The 21,438-nt window shown below is 52.4% G+C and overlaps 1 protein-coding gene across 2 annotated transcripts in view; it reads right to left on the bottom strand.

The window, feature by feature from the left end:
- TBC1D14 (TBC1 domain family member 14) overlaps positions 1 to 21,438 on the bottom strand; it is a 68,521-nt gene that overhangs the window by 39,319 nt on the left and 7,764 nt on the right. For both annotated transcript variants that reach the window (XM_084906144.1, XM_084906145.1), the window contains exon 2: positions 17,330 to 18,065. In XM_084906144.1, the coding sequence (XP_084762270.1) occupies positions 17,330 to 18,065 (736 nt within the window). The remainder of the gene's footprint in view (positions 1 to 17,329; positions 18,066 to 21,438) is intronic.

Genomic DNA, 21,438 nt, shown 5'->3' with positions numbered 1-21,438 from the left:
GCCTCTCCTCCCTTAGACAATGTCACCCACGTAGTATCTGAGGCTAAAAAGTGGATCCCTCAAAACAGACAGCAGTCAACTCAAGGGGGGTAATGAGCACCTGCCGAGAGCTCCTGACACACAGCAGACCCAGGGATCGAGCTTAAACTGGCAGTCAGACATCCCCCAAGGGGTCCCAGATTGGAGAGGGTGCAGGCTGGGCTGAGGGGACCCCCTTCCATGCATGAATTTTGTGCACTAGGCTTCTAGTAATAAATAAAATTGTTTTTGTTATGGGTCGTTTCACTGAAAGTCATATTGACACGGTAAGGACTTACTATATATTGCCTCCTATTCATTATGGTGACCCTAGTCTAAAACAATTCCTGGCAAATAATAATAATAATAATAATAATAATAATAAAACAATTCCTGGCATGTAGGAAAGCACGCAAAATTAGTCCATGCATGCATTCCGAGGCATCTTCACACCTATTACACAAGAATTATGCCTGCCCGTTTAAAATAGAGGAAGCAAGGGTCCGAACAGGAAGAGGGCCGTGTCCAAGTTGCTACCTGGAAATCTGGAGTCAGCGCCCTCCCAGGAGGCCGAGGACAGGGTGCGTGAAGCAATTCTCCCAACCCTGCGGAGCAGGTTCCACAAGCCACCACCTCTCAGCAGCGATTTCTCAAAACCTCTCCGTCCTGAGAAATAAAACTCCAAAGTCCTCCTCCAACGCTGTGCAGCGAACGCTGCTGCGATGCAGTGACTGCGGGCCTCGTGCTCTCTGCCTCCTCCCTCCCTCACTCACAGGAGCTGCGGCAAGTCAGCCAGGGGTACCCAGGAACACCCAGCTTCCGTCCCACGCGGGCCGATGGGCATCTCCTCCACCATTTCCGGAAGGCAGCGAGCTACCCTTCAGAGCACCTCTCGGGACCTCCCCTGTGAAACAGCCCCACAGGAAGGCAGTCGCCATGTACAGACAGGAAAGCGGCTCGGGGAGGTTAAGAACTTTACTCCTGATGGGATATACACCCCTGCACCCCCCCTGGGGAAGAGAAGACAGAAATCTTAAACGATGCTTCCAGAGCCCTGTCATAGTCCGTGTGTGTTCCCCACCTCCACCCCGCAGCAGCCAGCACGCTTCGCTGCCACACTCCCCACACCGGCCCGACTCTGCTCTGGGCAGGCAAGAGGGAAAGGCCAGCCCTTCAGCCATCACAGATGAACAACAAACACATTCTGCGGAGCAAGCCTCCTGTGCCACAGATCCTGCCTGCCCAGGGAGACCGCAATCCGTCACCGTGCCCCAAACTCCCAGCCCCCCACTAACAGCACTCAGAGCCTCTCCTCCCTTAGACAATGTCACCCACGTAGTATCTGAGGCTAAACAGTGGATCCCTCAAAACAGACAGCATCAACTCAAGGGGGGTAGTGAGCTCCTGGGCACAGCAGACCCTGGGGAGATCCAGGACACGCCCACTTCATCGAAGAAACACGCAAGGAAGCGACTCTGCCCCCTAAACTCCACACAGGGGAGAGAAACCAGCTCCACGTACGTCTCCAATTTCAAAGCGAGAAAGGCGAGCTGGGACACAAACCTGTCCATGAGCAGGAGCGCCGAGGAGACGGACATCGCGTCTACCGCGGCCACGCGGCTCCGCCAGGCCGGCCGCAGGCGGGCGGCCGCTCCCCTCGCCGCATGCCCGGCTGCCGGAGCCGCAGTCCCGTCGGAGCACCGTGGACGCCCTCGGAGCCCAGCTCCGGTCTGGAAGGGTAAGGCGGCAGGAGCGGCCAGCTGGAAAGGCGGGGCGGGGCAGGCAGGGCTCTGACTCCTCACTAGTCACAGGGAGGGAGGAGGGCGGGCAGTCTGGGAAGCAGAGCATGAGTGACTGGTTCCGGGGACTCAGCACAGCTCCATCGGCGCCATGCGGAGACCCAGAGCCACACACAGCGCCCGAGAGGCCCACGAGCCGCCGAACCCAGGGCACAGGATGAAATCCCATTTGCAGAATTAGAGCACCTCCTGTGTGTGAGACACTGAGCTTTGTAAGAGAGAACAGGTATGCAGGTGAGTCAGACAGGGTCACGGAAAGAATGACCCAATCCCTGCGTCAGAGCCATCACCAAAGGATTCTCCCTGTTCCTGATTTGAAACACCATTAAAAACTTTTAAAGGACCAGACCTAACTAACCACTTCAAGGTCAAAACCACTGAGCCATTCTAAACCCACAAGAAGTTAGTCTAGCCCTGGCTGGTGTGGCTCAGTGGATAGAGCTTCGGCCTGCGGACTGAAGGGTCCCAGGTTCAATTCCGGTCATGGGCATGTACCTTGGTTGCGGGCACATTCCCAGTAGGGGGTGTGCAGGAGGCAGCTGGTCGATGCTTCCCTCTCATCAATGTTCCTAACTCTCTATCACTCTCCCTTCCTCTCTGTAAAAAATCCATAAAATATATATTTTTAAAAAAGAAGTTAGTCTAGGTTGGCTTGCAGCCCTTCTGACAGGCAATGCTCACTCTTGGGTCAGCAGTGAGCCGTGGGAGACGATGCTGCACACCCAGCCAGGTCCTCTCACACCAGCTCCACGCCCCTTACAGAAAAGGAGCCCCCTCCGGGGTGGATGTCTGCACCTGCACAGAAAGGTCCCACTGAGACAGTGAGTAGGTGGCCATCTCTGCAAGAGGCAGTGTAAGGGATGGAGATGGAAATTTTACTTTACAAATTTCCATTTTGCTAAAAATCACAAATCAAATCAACGTGTCATATTGACAAAATATAAGACAATTACAAAATATAAGACAATCAAGTGTAGGAGACAACCTGGCACGGGAGTGGTACTGAGCACTGGTCTGTGCCAGGCCCTGAGATTAAAGAACAACACCCACAGCTCTAGCTGGTGTGGCTCAGTGGACAGAGTGTCAGTCTGCAGACTGAAAGGTCCCAGGTTCTATTCTGGTCAAGGGCACATGCCCAGGTTGCAGGCTCGATCCCCAGGAGGGGGCGTGCAGGAGGCAGTTGATCAATGATTCTCATCATTGATGTTCTCTCTCTCTCTCTTTCTCTCTCTCTTTCTCTTTCTCTGTCTCCCTCCCTTTCTGAAATCAATAAAAAATATATTTTTTAAAAAGAACAACACCCTCAAAATCCCAGTCCCAGTGCAGCTTATTGGTGGGGGGCGGGGGCGATTAGCGATATACTAATTCCTTGCATTCCAAAGTTTGGTGTCTGGATTGGAGGCAGCCCACCTGGACACTAGCTGGAAACCCAAATTCCTGCCCCCCGCTGCCCAGACCTACGTAATCAGAACGGGGAGGGGGTGGGGGAAGGGAGCAGCACTCTGTTTGTATGAGCCTCCCTCTGGTTGAGAAGCTCTGATGCTTGCTCGCTGCAGTTTAAGGAGGACCGCTCTGACTTTGACACATTTACAAACCCCTCACCCCCAGAAGTCAAACCCACACCTGGTCTGGCACAGGCATCACTCATGAAGCGCCACACCCTCAGCCTCTCTCAGGACCCTGAGTCCTCTCTGCACTACAAATCCACACCTCCCTGCTCCCACTCCTCTCCAGATTCTCCCTCAACCTGCAAGGTCCATGTGTCAGAATTATGCCTCAGCCAAACAACCGCCAAAAATATCTACAAGAGAAACAGACAAAGAAAAGGGGTCCAGGTGGCCTCACTGGTGAACTCCCCCAAGCATTTAAGGAAGAAATACACAAAGCCTTTCAGAGGCCAAAGCTTTCCCTCCTCCCCTCGCTCCTCCCCAGAGGGAATTCATTAGGTCAGTGGTTGGCAAACTGCAGCTCGAGAGCCACGTGCGGCTTAAGCCGCGGTTTGCCGCTCTGTTGACTGAGTTTGCCGACCCCTGTCATATACTACCCTTTACCTCTGTGCACACGATATGCCAAAATCGCCTAATCCTCACAGCTTCCAACTACACGGTAACATTCAGTCTAGTCCAGTGGTTGGCAAACTCATTAGTCAAAAGAGGAGCAAACCAAGGCTTTCGAGCCTCATGTGGCTCTCGGGCCGAGGTTCCGGATCGCTGCATTAGACATTCAAAGAGCAGGTTTCCAGGCACTATTCCCCAAGAAAAATCCTCTTCAGCCAGGACTTTCTGGTACCCTTTCGAGAATCATTTGACATGGAGTGTGTGTGTGTGTGGGTGTGTGTGTGTGTGTGTGTGTGAGAGAGAGAGAGAGAGAGAGAGAAGGCTTTTTTTAAAAATTCATATACAATAAAACTGACTTTCTATAACTTTTAACACATGAGAGGTTCATTTAACCACCAGAAAAATCTCACTGAGGACACACGAAGCAGAATACTCCTGAGCCCATTCTATAAGGCCAGCATAATCTTGACACCAAAACCTATCAGGGCAGTATAAGAAAGGACAAATCACCGACAGAAAAGTCATAACCAAAATATTAGCAAATCCAATCCAGTCATGGAACATAAAGGATGGTGTATCATGAATAATTTGGGATTATCCCAAGAATGCAAATGCAGCTAGCTTACTTAACATTAGAACAGTGCAATGTTATTTACCACATAAAGGAGAAAACACATACAACCAAGAACTGCAGAAAAAAGGCATTTGACAAAATGTAACACATGTGATCTTTTAAAATTATAAAACTAGGAATGAAAGAGAATTTGAATAGGATAAGAGGTATTTAATAAAATGTAAGGTACCTGGTGAAAAGACACCCGCCAGCAAGCGCCCACTGAGTGGGGAAGCGGGAGCTTTCTCAGAGCCAGGCCACGGCGGCCCTGCACGGGCTCTAGGCCTTCCGTGAGGCAGAGCGCTGCGGAGGGGGTGCGGGCTGGACAGCCATTCACAGACAGTGGCTTTCCACAGAGAACACAAAAGAATCCACAGATCAACTGTGAGAACCACCGAATTTAACAAGATCACAGGACGCAAGATCTGCACACAGAAATTAACAGTGTTTCCAATAAACATTCATAAAATGCCATCTGTAAAACCATCCCAAAATAACAAATGTCCTGGAATAAATTTAATGAAAGAAACACAAGACCTTTACATTTAAAAAAACAAGAAACACCTATAAAATACTGTGGAAAATTTAAAGAAAAACTAAATAAATAGAAAGACACATCACACTCAGATACCAAAAGCCTTCAGATAGTAAAAAATGATCAATAAAGATCAATAAATTCAATGCAATCCCAAACAAAACCACAGATTTATTGTGGTATTGTCAAACTGATTTTAAAATTTATATGGAGATGAAAAAGAACCTAGAATGGTCAAAATAATCTGCAAGAACAAAGTAGGAGGGTTTAAACTATCAAATATCAAGACCCATAATATAGTAGCTACAGTAATTTAAAAAGTATTGAAATTAGTGATATTAGTAAAAGGACAAATGGATGACAGAAGCTATATGGTCACCTGATGTATTGCATGGTTCACGGGAAGGACGATCTTATAGTTAACGAACATTAACCACTCCCTCACATCCTACTGCAAGTTAATTCCGATGGATCATGGATCTAGCAGGTAATGTCAAAACAGAGCTTCTAGTAGATAACAGAATTTCTCAAATAGAACAAAAAAGGCACTAGCCAAAAAGAAATTTCCATAAAGTAGAATTCATTATAGCCAAGAAGTTCTGTTCATTAGAAAACCAAACACCTGCAGGCAATGAGCAGGCAAGCCACCGCGCAGAGTTCTGCAACCCACACATCACTCAGGCTCTGCCCCTGTACCACAAAGTGTGCCCAAGGACCCGTGAGCCAGGCCACGGCACCTCAGAACAGAGGCCAATAAAATGTGGCAAGGCACACAAGGTAAACCCAATGCCCTCACCCATCACCAGGATGGCAGAAAGAACAAACACAAAAGCCAACAAGCGACACTGCCACATTCCGAGAGGACGCAGAGCATGGTGAGCCAGCACCGAGGAAAGTGCTTAGCATGTCTACCAAGCACCTAAAGACATGCGTGAGACATGGACCATGAGCGCCCCCCTAAGTGTCATGGACTTAAGAACCAAGCATCCGTTCATGCATGGGCAACACACAGAAGTGTGTTTGTGCGATTGAAACCTATACAGAGCAAGAGAGAACCAATACAGCTGCCATACAGTAACCCCTGGGTGAAGCTCAGGCAAGGCTGAGCAAAGAAGGCCAGACGCTGAGGTGTATGCTGTGAGTCCATTTGTCTAAACCTCCAAAAGCAAGCAAAACTATCTGTGGTGACGGCAGTCAGAACCGCAGCTGTCCTGGGGGGCCAGGTCCTGACGGGGAAGGGACACGGAGACTTCAGGGCTCAGTGACACCCCAAGGGCCCGCGTGTGAGGCTCTCTGTGTACACGACAGTACACGCTACATGTCAGGAAGGCCTAGCTCTGCTCCCACGGCTCTCTGCAGTTTTCCCTGCTGAAGGCCCCTCTGCGCCCAGTGGCTCTGCTGTCCTCCCAGAGCACCTTACACGCGTCATTGACAAAGAGCTGGGCTTGTGTTTTAGCTATTTCCGCATCTCCTCCCACTACTTGGGGGTGGGAGTGCCCTACTTGGTCTCTGGATCCCCAAGGCCTGGCAGGAAGCCTGCTGGAGAGCCGGGCACTCACGGGCCACTCATTAACTAACCCTGAGACCCACTCAGGCCTGCATATCTGCACCGATAAGGCAGAGTCCAAGCAAGCCCCAGCGTGCCGGCCACAGCTCCTTGAAGTCCCCTTCAGCCCTTCCCAGCGTAAACACAGGAAGAAGTTGGACAGGGCGGGCTCTCTAACGGCAGCTGAGGTTTCATAGGAGAAAGGAGGAGGGCGGAAGCGCCATGTGATTTACTGCTTTACTGAGGGGAAAACACAGTTATTCCTAATCTTCAACTGAGTCCTAAGAGGAGGGAACGGGGAGTCGCTAGCTCATGGGCTATAGCATCACGAACGGTGAGAGGTGGGGGCTCACGACCTCCCTGAGAGGAGGGATGGGGACTGGCCGCAGCCGTAGGCCGGAAGGGATGAGATCTGGCTACTTGTGGGGCTCGGCGTCAGGCAGGTCTGGGCTCCTCTTCCAGCTTCAGGATCAGCTGCCTGACTCTGCGTAAGAATCAGGTGGAGGGGAGCTATGGGGAGGAAAAAAGAGGAACACCTGTAATAATCTGAACAATAAAGATTTATTATATTTAAAAGAAAGAAAGAAAGAAAGGAAGAAAGGAAGAAAGGAAGAAAGGAAGAAAGGAAGAAAGGAAGAAAGGAAGAAAGAAAGAAAGAAAGAAAGAAAGAAAGAAAGAAAGAAAGAAAGAAGAAAGAAACGGGCCTCTCAGCTTTCCCCTCTGCAACAGAGGCGCCAGCACTCGGCCCCCAGACGAGTGACTGCCTGAGTGACTGCCTGCTTCCTGTGCCCATCAGTGGCCCTGAGGGCGATGTACGTATCACAGGGCCAAGCCTCTCATCGCATCTCATCCTAAAGCGCTTCACCCACCACTGCTTTCACTCAACAAGCAGAATACTGAGCTCCGACTGCATCCTGGATAGGCGCTGTGCCAACCGGCAGACCAGACACAGGCCCCATCCTCAAGGTGCTTATGTGTGCTTTTCCCTCTGACAGATGAGGAGGCTCAGAGATATAACCTTGCCCAAGGACACACGGTCACGTGAAGGGATTTAAGTCCGTACCTTCCACGGGTGGTTCTCAATCCTGGCTGCAGCGAGAACCACCTAGTCCTAGACTCTCAATTCGAATATTACAGGCTGTTGTTCCTTGAGATTAAGCCCCTATCCCAGTGATCGGCAAACTCATTAGTCAACAGAGCGGCAAACCGTGGCTCACGAGCCGCAGTATGCTGACCACTGACCTAGAGAACTTTTTTAAAAATCCTAACACCGTGGCCTCACCCCAAACCACAAAAAATCATCGCTGAGGGTGCGGCCTAGACTCCAACTGCTTTCTTTAGTTTCCAGAGAATTCTGTGCAGCTAGAGCTGAGGACTTTGTCCTTAACTAATAAATGCTTCCCTTCACGTGTTCTCTCATTTCTTTAATCGATGCTCTAATCTATATGAATTGAAGATTAGCACTGGGCCAGCAGTTTCCATGAACAGTGAATTACAGTCTTTTAGATTTTGCTTTAAACTACTCTAAAAATTCTACTAACTAAAGCAAAATAAAACTGGGAACAACTGCCTGATCATGTAACTTTTCTAGAATCTTCCCATCTCTGGTTTCCATGGACCCAGGTGGTGTGCCCATTCCTAACCCGGGTGGCTTCTACAGCTCATCCACGTGCCCTCTCTCTCCACTGGGCTGCGCCCCGGAATCCAGCAGGTCCCTGTCTTCTCTGGTACGGAAAACGCCCGGCCCAGAGCGTGGCACAGAGCGGCCTGCCCATGTGCATGCAAACAAACCACTCTTACACGCGGCTCCAAGAGCAAGGTCCACCCTGGGCAAGTGGGCAGAGCCAAGCCATGTCTGTAAATGTCCCAGGGCCAACCAAGAGCATTAGCTGGGCATTCTTTGGGGATCAGGGGTGACTAAGACCCAGGCTCTGACTTGAGGGCCTCATAGTAAGAACAAGACATACAAAACAAAACCACACAGAACTGGACTAACATGAGAGCAGGGACAGAGCAGCATGCTGGGAGGAGCCGCCTCCCTCTGCCCTGGGATGCCCTGTAAGAGCAGAGCTGGGCCTACAGATGTGCAGGCATCGGCAGAGGCACGCAGGCAGAGAGAAGGGAGCATCTCCGCAAAGGCAGGAGAGCGTGACTCAGTCCTCTGAGCCGAAGCCAGGGCCCAGGAGAGGGAGAGGAGACACCACAGGCATCTCTGCATCTGGGGACCGCAGGCCTGGGAGGACCAGTCCTGCCAGACTTCAAGCTGCGTCACCTGGGGCCAGAGCTGTGACAAATTTCGACAGTCCACCAGCCCCTGTGGACTTTCACTGCCAGTAAACCCGCACCAAGGACAATGGGCTCCCGGGGGCTCACAGTCCCCTCTCGGGAGAGGGCAGGTCAGCTGACCAGCGTCAGGGCTGTGGTGGTGAAGCAGGCCCCACTTCCGGGATTCGGCCCCAGGAAATCCTGAAATGTACACCACGCACCAGTGACATGCGCCCACAGGCCATTTTATCATCAAAAAGCAGAAGGAAAGCCACTTCCTTTTGTCAGACAAGTCAATGATTCACAGGGCGGAATACCACGGAGATATTAGTAAGTGTGTACATCTTTAATTTTGTGGGGAATATAAGTAAAATAGCAGGATACTGAATTGCAGAAACATTATGCAATTTTATGTTTAAAATTTAAAGAAAGTGTAAGAAAATACAATAAAAAGAAAAACTTGGTAGTAGGTATAAAAGTGGAAAGGGCAAAAATAGAATGAAGAACATAAAAAGCCAAAATTTCCCTGCATATATTTAAACACAAAGAACCCTTAACATGTAAAAAAGTTTCTAAAAAAAAAAAAAAAAGAAAAGTCGTAGACACCACAGGTGTGGATGCCACACGTGCAGTCAGACTAACACCTGCACAGCTGTGTGACCCAGGAAAGGAGGCCAGATCGCAAGGGAAAGTCTCCTCCTGATACACAGAACATCATCATCAAAAAGGGAAACATGTAGATTTTAACAGGCAATGTACCAGATCTCTATTACTTTTTCAGATTTACAGTCTATCCCTCATTCATGTAAGATTGTTTACTGATCGCCCTAGCTGGTTTGGCTCAGTAGATAGAGCGTCAGCCTGCGGACTGAAGGGGCCGGTGTTTGATTCTGGTCAAGGGTACATACCCGGGTTTTAGTCTCAATCCCCAGTGGGGGGTGTGCAGGAGGCAGCTAATCAATGATTCTCTCTCATCATTGATGTTTCCATCTCTCTATCCCTCTTCCTTCCTCTCTGAAACCAATAAAGATATATTAAAAAAAAAAAAAAAAGATAGTTTACTGAACATCTACTAAGGCCTGCACTGGCTAGGAAAACAAATACTGAGTTGAGATGCAGCCCCTGCCCCAGGAAGCGCACGGTCCTCAGGGGAGGGAGGGGTCAGCGCTGTTTGAAGAGTGATCTAGGAATGTGGATCCAAACAAGGACTGCTGGAGGACCCCAGGAGCCTGCCAGGCAGGGAGCAGAACGGGCAAGTGTCTATGTGAGACTCTGGTTCAGAGAACCCTAGTGACGAGCGTGGTTTTTGAGGCCGCAGCGCAGAACGGGAGCCGGAGGCCTGAGGTGGGCAGAATGCTCCTGACACCACGCCCGGCAGTTCGGAGAGTCTCCTGCAGGTGATGAGAACTACCATTTAGGCAACAGAATGACAACACATTCATCTCATCCACTCTAGGCATTCAATTCTCATGAAGCTGAGAAGGGAAGGGGATGGAGAAAAATGACCCCCCAAAATGGCCCATGCTCCCAACTCTTCTGCAAACCCATCCCCTCACTAGCTGGGCACTACACTGTGCAAGTGGGCACTGGTCCAGCTTCCCAGCCTCCTTCCAGGCGGGCGAGGCCACATGGCTGGGTTCCAGCGGGTGAACTGCAGATCACTGGTTCCCCTTTCCCCTTGTTGGCCTGACACAGAGCCGCCCAGCGACCTCATGTTGGAACCGCCCGAGCCAGGAGGTGGGAGAGCATGAGCTGCAAATACTAGTAAAGGTCCTTGGTGTCTTAGCCATTAACCAATTCAAGTTCGGTACAGCGGCTGGCGTTCACCTAAGACCGTGGTCAGCAAACCACGGCTCGCGAGCCACATGCGGCTCTTTGGCCCCCTGAGTGTGGCTCTTCCACAAAATACCACGGCCTGGGCGAGTCTATGTTGAAGAAGTGGCGTTAGGAGAAGTTTGAGTGTAAAAAATGTGGCTCTCAAAAGAAATGCTAATCGTTGTGCTGTTGGTATTTGGCTCTGATGACTGAGGAGTTTGCCGACCACTGGCCTAAGGAAATACATATTCATGTGTTTTCCCACAAACTGACCACCACAGGTGTGGATACCACACGTGCGGTCAGACTAAAACCTGCACAGCTGTGTGACTCAGATTCCTTCTGCTTTAAAAAGAACTGCTCGCAAAGGAATGTTAAAGGAATGAAATCTGCTCGTTCCAGGGTAAAGGCTTGGAGTAAGGGAGCAGTCAAGTGCTAGGCCAGGCCAGGGCTGATCCAGGAAGTGTTTTTCCCTTCTGACCGGCCCCTCGCCCTTTTCTTCCTCCTCCTGTGGCGCTCCCTCCCTCCTCTGAGGACGTGGACTGGGGACTGAGCCCATGCCCGCTTACCCGCTTTCCCTGTATCCCCCCTTCTGGTAGGAGATGTGTCTGATACCCAAATCCGAAACCCAGAGACTATTAGGACTTCAATCCTGATTGCTCTTCCCTGAAACATCCGTACACAGAGCCTGGAACGGAAAACCTCTGGCTGGAAGCAAAGGGGAATTAGCAGGGACACTGGATTGTTATGAGCCCAAAACGGTGACTAGGCAAACCTGAATGACTCCTCCCTCTTCCACACATAGAGCCTGACAGAAACCCTGTAACAAACCACAACTATTCACAACAAAGCACCAGCAAGACTGGAACTGAGAGGCTCTGGGTTACACACCCAGCCACTGAGCATCAACAGGAACTAGACGTGTGGCAATCCGAACAGATGTGTGTGCACATGAACAAGGCAGGCGGCATGAGAAGTTAACGTCAGCTACACCAGAAATTCGTTGTTCTGCAAACGTTTTAGAACAGGCCGTATTCAAGGTAGAAAACGGATTGGATAGTTTAAACTGTGTTGTTCCACTACCATTTTTTTCCCCCCAGTGGAACAGACTTTATACCCACTGGAGCCGAGAGAAGTTAGTTTACTAGCAGAAAGAGCTGCTGGCAGGAATGGGGTTGCCTGGGGGTTTCTAAAGACCCCACCAACTCCTGTGTGCCCACAAAGCACCTGTATGTCACCCTGAGCCACCCTCCCACGCTGCCATACCTCACCACGGGCAGAACCAAGGCAGGCTGGCAAGGCACCTGAGCACAGAAGCCTGGGGTCCCCATAAAGTCCGCGTGTGAGTTCCCGACAGAGCCAGCACACGGGGTGTTCCCAAACTCAGGAGGCCCAGTGAGTCCTACAAAGAGCACACATTCTCCCTCTCCCCGCCTCCCCAAAGCCACCTCTTCCACAGCTGTGACATTTCTGAGGACAGGGACAGAGGCGAGGCGGAGAGCCCAGAGGCCTGAGGTTTCTCGGAGCGCGGTCTGGCTGGTGAGCAGGACACACGTTACAGAGTACATGGACACGCAGTTCTTTCCAGTTCAGTTCCCGCCACTCCTGCCCGCTCCTGACTCCACCCCCCACCGAGGTGAACAGGGATCTCAATGTCAGCCCCAACCCGCAGGGCGGCTGGACTTCAAAGGTTTCTTTGCTCAGATCAAAGAACTTTCCTCACCCACCCAAGGGAAGGAAACAGATGAAGCCCCGCTGGGAGACAGCACTATTCCTGTTCCCTTAAGTTCAACTCCTGTGGACAACTGGCTGGACCACAGGAAAGCCAGGGGCCTGCTTTTAACCGAGCCATTAGTAACACAAGGAACCGCTGTGCCCGCCTCAGGACGGCCTAAATCCCTTTCTGTTTGCCCTTTCTGCTGCTCATCCGGATGAGCTGGCATCTACTAGCATTCACTCGCTCGCTCACTCTTTCAAGCAGCCAGCAGGGAGGCGATCCTCATAGATGCCAGTGACGCGCAGCACCAGCCTCCGTGCCGGGCACTTTACCTGCAGCGCCCGTTATCGCCGTTGCGGAGATAAGGAGACCAAGGTTCAGGAGAACAAAGCCGCTTAAGCAGCTCGCACAGCCGTCCCGCCAGAAGGGCAGAGCGCTCCAGGCGCACTCTCTGAGTGCCCACCACGTCCGCTGTCCCCACGCTGGAGGCCCAGCAGACGCCTCCAGGACCCACACTCTCAGGCTGCTGGCAGTGAAAAAGGCGACCGCATGGAAGTCCGAGAATGGCACCTCTGAGGGCACCCGCCTGCTCATGAGCTAACTCTCCCTCAGCACCGCTCATGCCGCCTCCAAATAATCACAACCCAGAGCCCAGGTCAAAACAGGAACTAACATTTTGCTTGAGCGCTTTCACAGCAAGTGCTCCACAAGCCGGGATTTATTTTCTAACCCAATGGTTTCACACTTGTTCATACAGCAGGGCCTTGTTCATACAGCAGGGCCTTTTTTAAAAAAGTGAACTCTTATGTGAAACCCCAAACTACAAAGGCAGAACGCCAGGCCAGAAATCCAACCTGCATTCCTGGCCTGTGCCCAAAGTTTTACTGTATTATCTCGTTTGACCCTCACACCAACTCTTTACAGGAGGAACATTTAACCCATGTCATCCTGTACCCCCAGGGATCACAGAGGTTAAGTGAGTTTCTTGATGTCACAGGGCAAAAATAGCAGAACTGGGGTTCAAACCTGGGTCTTAGCAGCTCGGCTCTTGACCACCACACTCCTCACCTCTATCTCTGGTTCACAACTCAATGCCAGGGTGAACCAGACATAGACCGTGCCCCCAGGGGCCCTCAGCCAGGAAGCAGACCGGAAAAACGCATCATTACAGTTCTTCAAACACAGCCAGGTGCACACACACACACACTCCCTACCCGACCCCCACCACCACCACCCCCGGCCTTCCTCGAGCTATTCCTTCTGCCTGGGTCTCCCCCTGGCAAGCCCCTTCTTTCCATCCTAGCATCTCTCGTCAGCAAGGGTACTTGGAGCGCCTCTTCTAGAGCTTAATAAACGGTTACACAGAAGGTGTGAGTGGTCAGAGCTAATCACCACCCTACAAACCAGAGCCGATTAGCAGCCAACCCCGGGCTGCTCAGAAGCAGCCGCCTCCTGTGCCATAAAGTGTGCGCTGAGCTCCTCTCGCCGCTGTGCCTGGGCTCCCACAGACATACTGATACCGACACTGGGCGCCCAGGACCCCTGCTATCCACGGTGAGGCTCCTGCTCCAACGGCATTACAGTCGTCAATTTCCTCCAAGGAAGCAATTAAATCCCAACATTTACAACCTGCTAACTCAGTGGTTCCTAAAGGAGGGTGATTCTGACCCCTCCCTAGGGCATTCAGCAATGTCGAAGGGCATTTTTCACTGTCAAAACCGGGCTGTGACAGGCATCTAGTGGGCAGAGGCCAGGGAGGCTGCCAAACAGCCGTCCGTGCACAGAAATTCACCCACCCCAACATGCCAACAATGCCAAAGTGGGGAAATCTTGAGGCAACTTTTTCACAAGTGGATTGACCGGAGTAAGCATAATGTGGGGACAAGAACTAGAAAAGGCTTTGGAAAACGTTTTTTAGAAATGATAATCATTTCTATTGGAATCATAGGTGGCTACTACTTAGGTATTCTCAAGAAGTAGCTGGATGCTTTACCTATTTGATCTCTAACCTTGCACAGTAGTTTTATGCTCCATTTAAGGCTCAGAGAGGGGAAGTAACTTGCCGAAGGTCACACAGCTATGAAGTAAGAGCACTCACATTGAACTTAGCCAGCCTGACCCCTGAACCAGTGCTCTGGACTGCGGACCTCGCCCTGCCCCACAGTGTCTGTCTGTCTTCCCCTTCAGTAGTAAGCTTCTTGAGGGCAGGGCCTATTCTAAGCCCAGAGCGGAGTCTGACCCAGGGGTGCCTATCAACCTGAATGAAAGGGAAAAGTGAGAGCTGGGCCTCAGCTCCACTTGGCGGTGGCCAGGCCCAAGCCCGCCTTCCTCCTACTCGTCTGCCCCCTGTCCTCCAGGCCACCCTCCTCAAGCAGCCGGAGTCACCGACCGGCCTGCTTCTAGGCCACAGGTTCCGGACCATCTCCTCCCCTTCCTCCCCCTGAGCCCTTTGTCCTAGTCTAGCCTCCCACGATCCTGCCTACGCTTCCTTCCGCAACCTAGAACTTGACTCGGTGAGGACAAGAGAACAGACAGGCGCTAGGGAAGAGAGTCGCTTGGGCTCAGGGGATAAAGTGAAGAAACAAGATGACTCAGGAGCCTGGGCTGGGAACCTCAAAGGATCTGCCCTCAACAGAAACTCCCACAGCCTGCAGTCCTCTGAGTACCTGCTGTGGGCCAGGCCCTCTCTGGAGCCCCCTGTACATTTCCTCCCTGTAAAATGTTTAGGTTCCAAACATTCTGGCCCAGAGCCCTTTCCTCCTCAAAGGAAACCTAGATTAACACTCTCCTCTAATACTTGAAGATTGCAGGACAAAACTCACTAGACATGCCCATGATTTCATATTTGACTCTTTTGTCATTAATATTCCACTAGCTTCCCACAGGTACTTAATGATGGCTCACGATAATGTCTCAGCCATCAGAACAAGGATAAGGAGACAAGAAGCAAGGAATAAAGCAAAGAGGCGACACCTGATTTTGGCGGCAAACAGCCGAAAAGGATTTTCAAGAACCAGCAGCTTTAGAAGTGATCGCACAGAAGAGGCTCCGAAACAGACAGAGACAAGGCAGTCAGGAGAATCACAGCAAGCAACTGAGACTTCAAGGCTTGCTCCCTCGGCATTGCTTCACACTTGTCTGGGTCTGTACTGTTCACACTTGTCTGGGTCTGCGCTGTTCACACTTGTCTGGGTCTGTGCTGTTCACACTTGTCTGGGTCTGCGCTGTTCACACTTTGTCTGGGTCTGCGCTGTTCACACTTGTCTGGGTCTGTGCTGTTCACACTTGTCTGGGTCTGTGCTGTTCACACTTGTCTGGGTCTGTGCTGTTCACACTTGTCTGGGTCTGTACTGTTTCACATGTGTGACCCACTTCTGCCCCATAACTACAAGGGTGTCGAGGATGACAAAGGTAAGAGCACACCCATACATGAACACTGCAGCACCACGTGCTAGGCAACCACCCTCATTGTGAGCAGGTTTCCCAAATTTGCCAAGAACCCCAAGGGATTCTGAAAGCCTATCCCCTGAGCCCTCCGCTGAGGTCCTGATTCTGAAGCTCAGGGATGGATCCTGAGGAGCCTGCACAGGCAAACAGGGGGACCATAAACAGGAAACGCTGAAACCCTGGCCTGAGTCAAGGGGTCAGTGCAACCACACCAGCCTGAACTGCCACTACACCACCTTAGGACCTGCCTCACAGGGGGAGTGCGTCTCCCCCAACATTCCCGGTCCCTCCCCACGAGGGCAATGGCTGAGTGATGCACTCTGAGACCAGGAACGCTGCTCTGGGAGCCCCAGGCCTGTCTGTCAGCACATCAGAGAAAAGGTGCCCCCAAAACACAGCCCTGGTCAGAGGGCTCCCTCAGGACAGGTCCTGGACTCATCTGTAAAGGCCCCCACATTCAGCTGATGAAGCAGCGGAGACAGCGGCAGGCTGGCATGCGTGCCCACGGTCACAGACGCCTGATGCCAGCACATCGCACTGTCTGGAAGGAACACCCTGTATGCAGTGCCCAGCATGGGTTTTGCTGGGGCCATACGCATGGGGCAGCCAGTGTCAACCGCAGGAATGCTCCCACCTGCCAAGCCCTGGGCCAGGGCCCTCTGCAGAGCAGCTGTGAGCAAAGGACCGCTCTCCACACAGCCTCTCACAGCCGTGCCCTCCTCACAGCACTCCCACTTGCTGTGAGACTGACTGTTGTGCCTACTCCCACCGCTGTAAGCCCACCGACAGCCATTACTGCTCACCATTCCTACCACCGCATTACTCCTGTATCACCTGCCAAGAGCGGAGCCTGGGACAGGAACACGTGCTGAATGAAAACACAAGAGCACAGAGAAGAGGCCGAAGCTGTCCCCACGGGGCTTGTGGTGAGACCCAGGGAGCCAGCAGCCCTGGTCTGGTTCCTGAGTGACAGGGCACCATGGGGGGGAGGGTGCAGGGCCTAGTCCCAACACAGGTGACAGCACACATCTCAGCAGCGACAGACACCCAGAAATACCAGGCCTGGGTTATGCAAACAGGGGCTGGAGTTAGGAATGTGGGTCACTAACTCTGACATCAACCGCATCAGCACCCTCTGGTTGGCCCGGGAGACTCAGGTGTTAGCATAGAGGGCCCTTCAGAGAATCGGGCTGACAACGGCTGCTAATTTGGTAACAAGGACCACTTGTGGGTCACCCTCAGCCGTAGCAGGTCAGGGGCGGGAAGTGACAACAGACTGTGCGAGAGAGCCAGGGACACAGAAGTGACAGCTAACAGTGAGGAATCAAAAAGCAGCATTCCACAGACCAGTCCAGCAACACCCCACAGGACCCTGGGCTCCTGGGGAAGGCCTGCTCACCTGCCTGACACAGGGCCTGCTCAACAGGGCTTCCTGACACACACACGTTTCAGACAAACAGTTCAACGGGTCTGAAGGCAACCACCTCCATCCTCTGCAGAGAGAAAGATGGCATTACCTTGTAAAGAAGTTACTAAATGGTCCCGATTTTTTCAATTTACTTCCCTCTGCAATTTCATCAGCACAGTCCTGCTGGTGCAGGTCATGGCTTTCCTTGATGGAGCTCAAGGTGACGTCAGTAAACTGCGGGTCATCGACATTCTCCAGGGTCACGATGGCACTGGAGCTGCTCGTGACCATGAGGTCCAAGATGTCCTCATTACTGACGGACAGGGTGGTGGACAGCTCGGTGCCGAGACTGGACACGCTGCAGACGGACACATCATCGCTGCGGTTCAGGGCTTTGGAGGTGGGGCTGTAGAGCTTCACCGAGTCATAGCCCGTCCTGGGGAACGTGGAGGACTTCCGCACACTCTGCTCCCGCTCGGCGCTGGTGGGAGCTGGTGGCGCGTAGGACGGCAGCGGGCACGCGCTCTGGCAGGCCCGCTCAGGAGCTATCTCCGACTCAGACTGTTTCCTCTTCACGTGGACCACGCTGCAGGGGACGGGCTCCGGGTTGCCGATCTCTAGGGTAGGAATGCCTGAGTCCACGGACTGCAGGCTGTGCTGGTCTAGAGCCCCGAGTTTCAGCTTGGACCCACACTCCGGCAACGAGAGGGATCTGGGCGCCTTGAGATTCAAGTGTTGCAGGTTCTGAATATGGTTTCCTGGCCGACCATCCAGAATGCCCATCAAGGCCACGCCATTTGTAGAGCTGGAAAGGTTTCCATCAGTCATCTTGGTCCAAGGAGACACTAGAAAAAACATCAACATGGGAATTTAGGCAGTGGACGCAAAAGCCAAAGACGCCACTCCTCTGCTGCCCAGCTCGAATGTCCTGACCCCCTTTAAAGGAGGGAGCCTTGGAAGAAGTCCTCCAGACCCAGCTTTTCATCAGGACCAGGTGCTAGAGTGTAACATAAACGATCGGGATGTAAAATAACAGGAAGACAACACAAAGGATACGCGCAGGGCAAAAACATATAAAATGTCATCTTTGCAGTCCTCATCACCACCCACCAGGCACCCGCCGACCCCCAGGAGAACACGGCGGCAGCATGAGGACGGCGCCAGCAGAGGCAGGGCTTTGCTCTTTCGTGTGTGTGTGTTTTTCTCGGTGATAAACGGGCTGCCTCTGTCAGAAGTGTGTGAATTCGTAACCCATATAGAAGTCAAGGTGCTACTTGTTCTGAGACAGCATAAAAATCACTTTGCTTTGGAAAACAAGAAGAGAAATTGTATGTGCCACATGCAGTGAGGTTACCACCATGTCCACTTTAGCATGCCCTCCACAAAGGTTTCAGTTAACTCACTCAGGACTGGGAGGTAAGAAACTGAGGCTCGGGGCTGTCAAGAAGCAGGCCCGAGATCACACTGCTACTTAGCGGCAGGCTGGGATCTATGGGGCTAACCCCCAATAGGCCGTTCCTAGTGGATGAACAGCTTAGTTTGCAGTTAGGAAAGCCAGGTCGGAAGGCTGGCTCAGTGAGGTTGGGTAAACCATAAAGGAAAATAGATACCACAGCCCTACAATAAAGCCCTGAGTGGGAAGAGTCAAAGCCGCAGTGACACACACATCCAGGACCCTGCCAACAGTTCTCTGCTTAAGTCGGGTGTGGGGAGAGGGGCTGAGAGATGCACCAGCCTGGACAGCACAGCCCCAGAGGTTGGATGACCCTGGCATATGTTCTGTCACCTTCTACTGTCCTTTAAAATTTCAAAACTAAAGAGACCTGGTGCTGCATTTTAATCTGACCTATGGCCCGGCTGGTGTGGTGGAGCCTTGAGCTATGAACCAGGAGGTCACAGTTTGATTCCTGGTCAGGGCACATGCCTGGGTTGTGGGCTTGATCCCCAGTAGGGGGCGTGCAGGAGGCAGCCTATCAATGATTCTCTCATCGTTGATGTTTCTATCTCTCTCTTCCTCTCCTTTCCTCTCTGAAATTGATATATTTTTTATAAAAATAAATCTGAGCTATGGAGCAGAACAACCCAGAGAACGGGACTCTGAACCCAGACATGCCGGGTTCTACTCCCAGCTCTGCCTTCCTGTCTTGGGAGAAGGAAACAAAGCGCCAGGAGAGCAGCACTCACTAGGCCCCCGGCCCCGGCCCCGGCCCCGGCGGGCACAAACAGCGCTAGTGGAAGGTTCTGGAGCCGGCAGAACAATGATAACCACTTTTTCTTTTGGGGGCCGTTGTAGCTTTTACACAGAGCCTTCCTGCTCCCCTCCAGAAGCCTGGCCCTCCTCTCAATGTCAACACAGCAAAAGCAAAGTCATTAAGAGCAGAAAAGGGAGGGGAGATTACTCTCCCTGCCAGAGATGGAAGGAACCAGCCAGTACGGCTCTGGAGCAAAGAGTAGAAATATGAAGGATTAAATCGAGATGTAGAATTCAGAAACAGATGCACTACACACAAGAGCCTGAACTGTGACCCAGGGAGGACGGAGGAAGATCTAACAATGATGTTATGCTAACTGGCTAGCAACTCTTGGAAGGCAGAACCACACTCTGCTACAGACAAAATTAGAGTTTAACACAAAAATAAAATTATAAAAATGTTGCAGAAAGTAAAGTGTTCTCCAGCCTACAGAGCAAAAACTCCGTGCATCCTCCGAAAGGGCTGAGCACCCCGGCCCACCTGTTCCTGGCTGGAGCCACTCCCGGGCAAGGCCACAGCAAGCCGCCTCTGAGACTGCCCTGGGGAAACCCTGAAATAAGACTGGCACTCACAGAGGGAGTCCAGCATACACAAACTGGAAAGTTCTTTTCTTTTTAATTAAAGAAAAATATGGTAAGGAACATACTTAGCGCATCGTTAAGAGCTAGTCTTCGGAGATGTCAAAGGTAATTAGAATTATCAAAACACCATCAACACTCCCACAGTCAAGCTGGGGAAAAGCTGAAAAGCCGACCCCAACAGGAAGCTCTCAGGGGAGCAGAGGTCTGCCCCTTAGCAGCTGGGGCAACCTCAGGGGCATGCTCAACCTTTCTGAGCCTCAACTTCCCTCCTCCCCAGCAGGAGAATGGGGCCATACCACAGGAGTCCCAGGGAGACCTGAGGGTAAATGACAGAGGTTTGGTGAAAGCGCCAGCACACCGCACGCTGCCTGACACCCAGTGGTGCCCCATAAACAAGACTTCCTCTCCGTTAGCCACACTGAGAGCTCCGGTCCCCGTCGGACATGGCCTGACATGCTGACGCCAGAGTGGCAGGAGCACCTGGCGCTCCGTCTCCTCGGCCATGGGGCCGGGGACAGCAGCCGAGGGCCTCTTCTGAGGGAGACGCTGAGCCTCCTTGGAGGCCTCCGCTGGGTCCAAGTCCAGTTTAAGTTCCTTAAACCTCAGGAACAGGGTGTTAGCCTTCGGGGAAACCTAAAAGGAAAGAAGTACTTCCGCTTGCAACACACTCTAAAACCAAAATCTGCAAGGCCCAAGGCCGCCTGTCCTCACCCCTGCCACCTGGTGCCCCCGGTGCCAGAGCGCCGAAGCCGCCCTCCAGAGCACCTGCCGTGCGCTCCGCTCCAAGAGCGTGCTTCCGAGGCAGGCTGCGGGGGACTGCGGGAGCCCGCCGGAGGCCAGCTGCCCGTGGCCCGCCTCCAAGTCACACGCTCTCTAAAGACAGACTAAGCCTCAATTCCCTGCGCTGGCACAGGGCCCGCCCGGTCCGCCTGCCAGCCTCCCCAGCCTCCCCAGTCTCCACTGCCACCCTCAGTTCTCTACACCCAGGTCCCTCTGCCTTCAGCGCCCGGGGAGCTGGTAACAGGTGCCACCAGGAGACACACCCAAGGCCACCCCCTCTGAGGAGCCGTCGCACTCTGCCAGGAAGCCGCAGCCCTCCTTCTCCCAGCCCCTTTGGCCACACTCCTCCTGAAACCACTGGGTCTGCAGCTGCCCCATGTCTGCTCACACAGGCCTCTGAGCGCCAGGCAGGCCCGCACTCCGCCTCTGTACACACCGCCTGGCCACAGGCCTGGCATGGGCTAAGGATCCAAAAACCTCTCTGCTGAATTAATTAGCGCTACCAGCCGTGCTCTAAGGGGGCAGGTTTTAGGAACAGTCCATCCAAGAAACATCTGCTGAGAGCTGGGTTATGTCCCAAAACAAGGTCAGCAGTGGCGGGAACA

This window comes from Pipistrellus hanaki, assembly GCF_964339955.1.
Source record: "Pipistrellus hanaki genome assembly, chromosome: 1".
Taxonomy (NCBI): Eukaryota; Metazoa; Chordata; class Mammalia; order Chiroptera; family Vespertilionidae; genus Pipistrellus; species Pipistrellus hanaki.
This window is presented reverse-complemented; position numbering and strand designations above follow the sequence as displayed.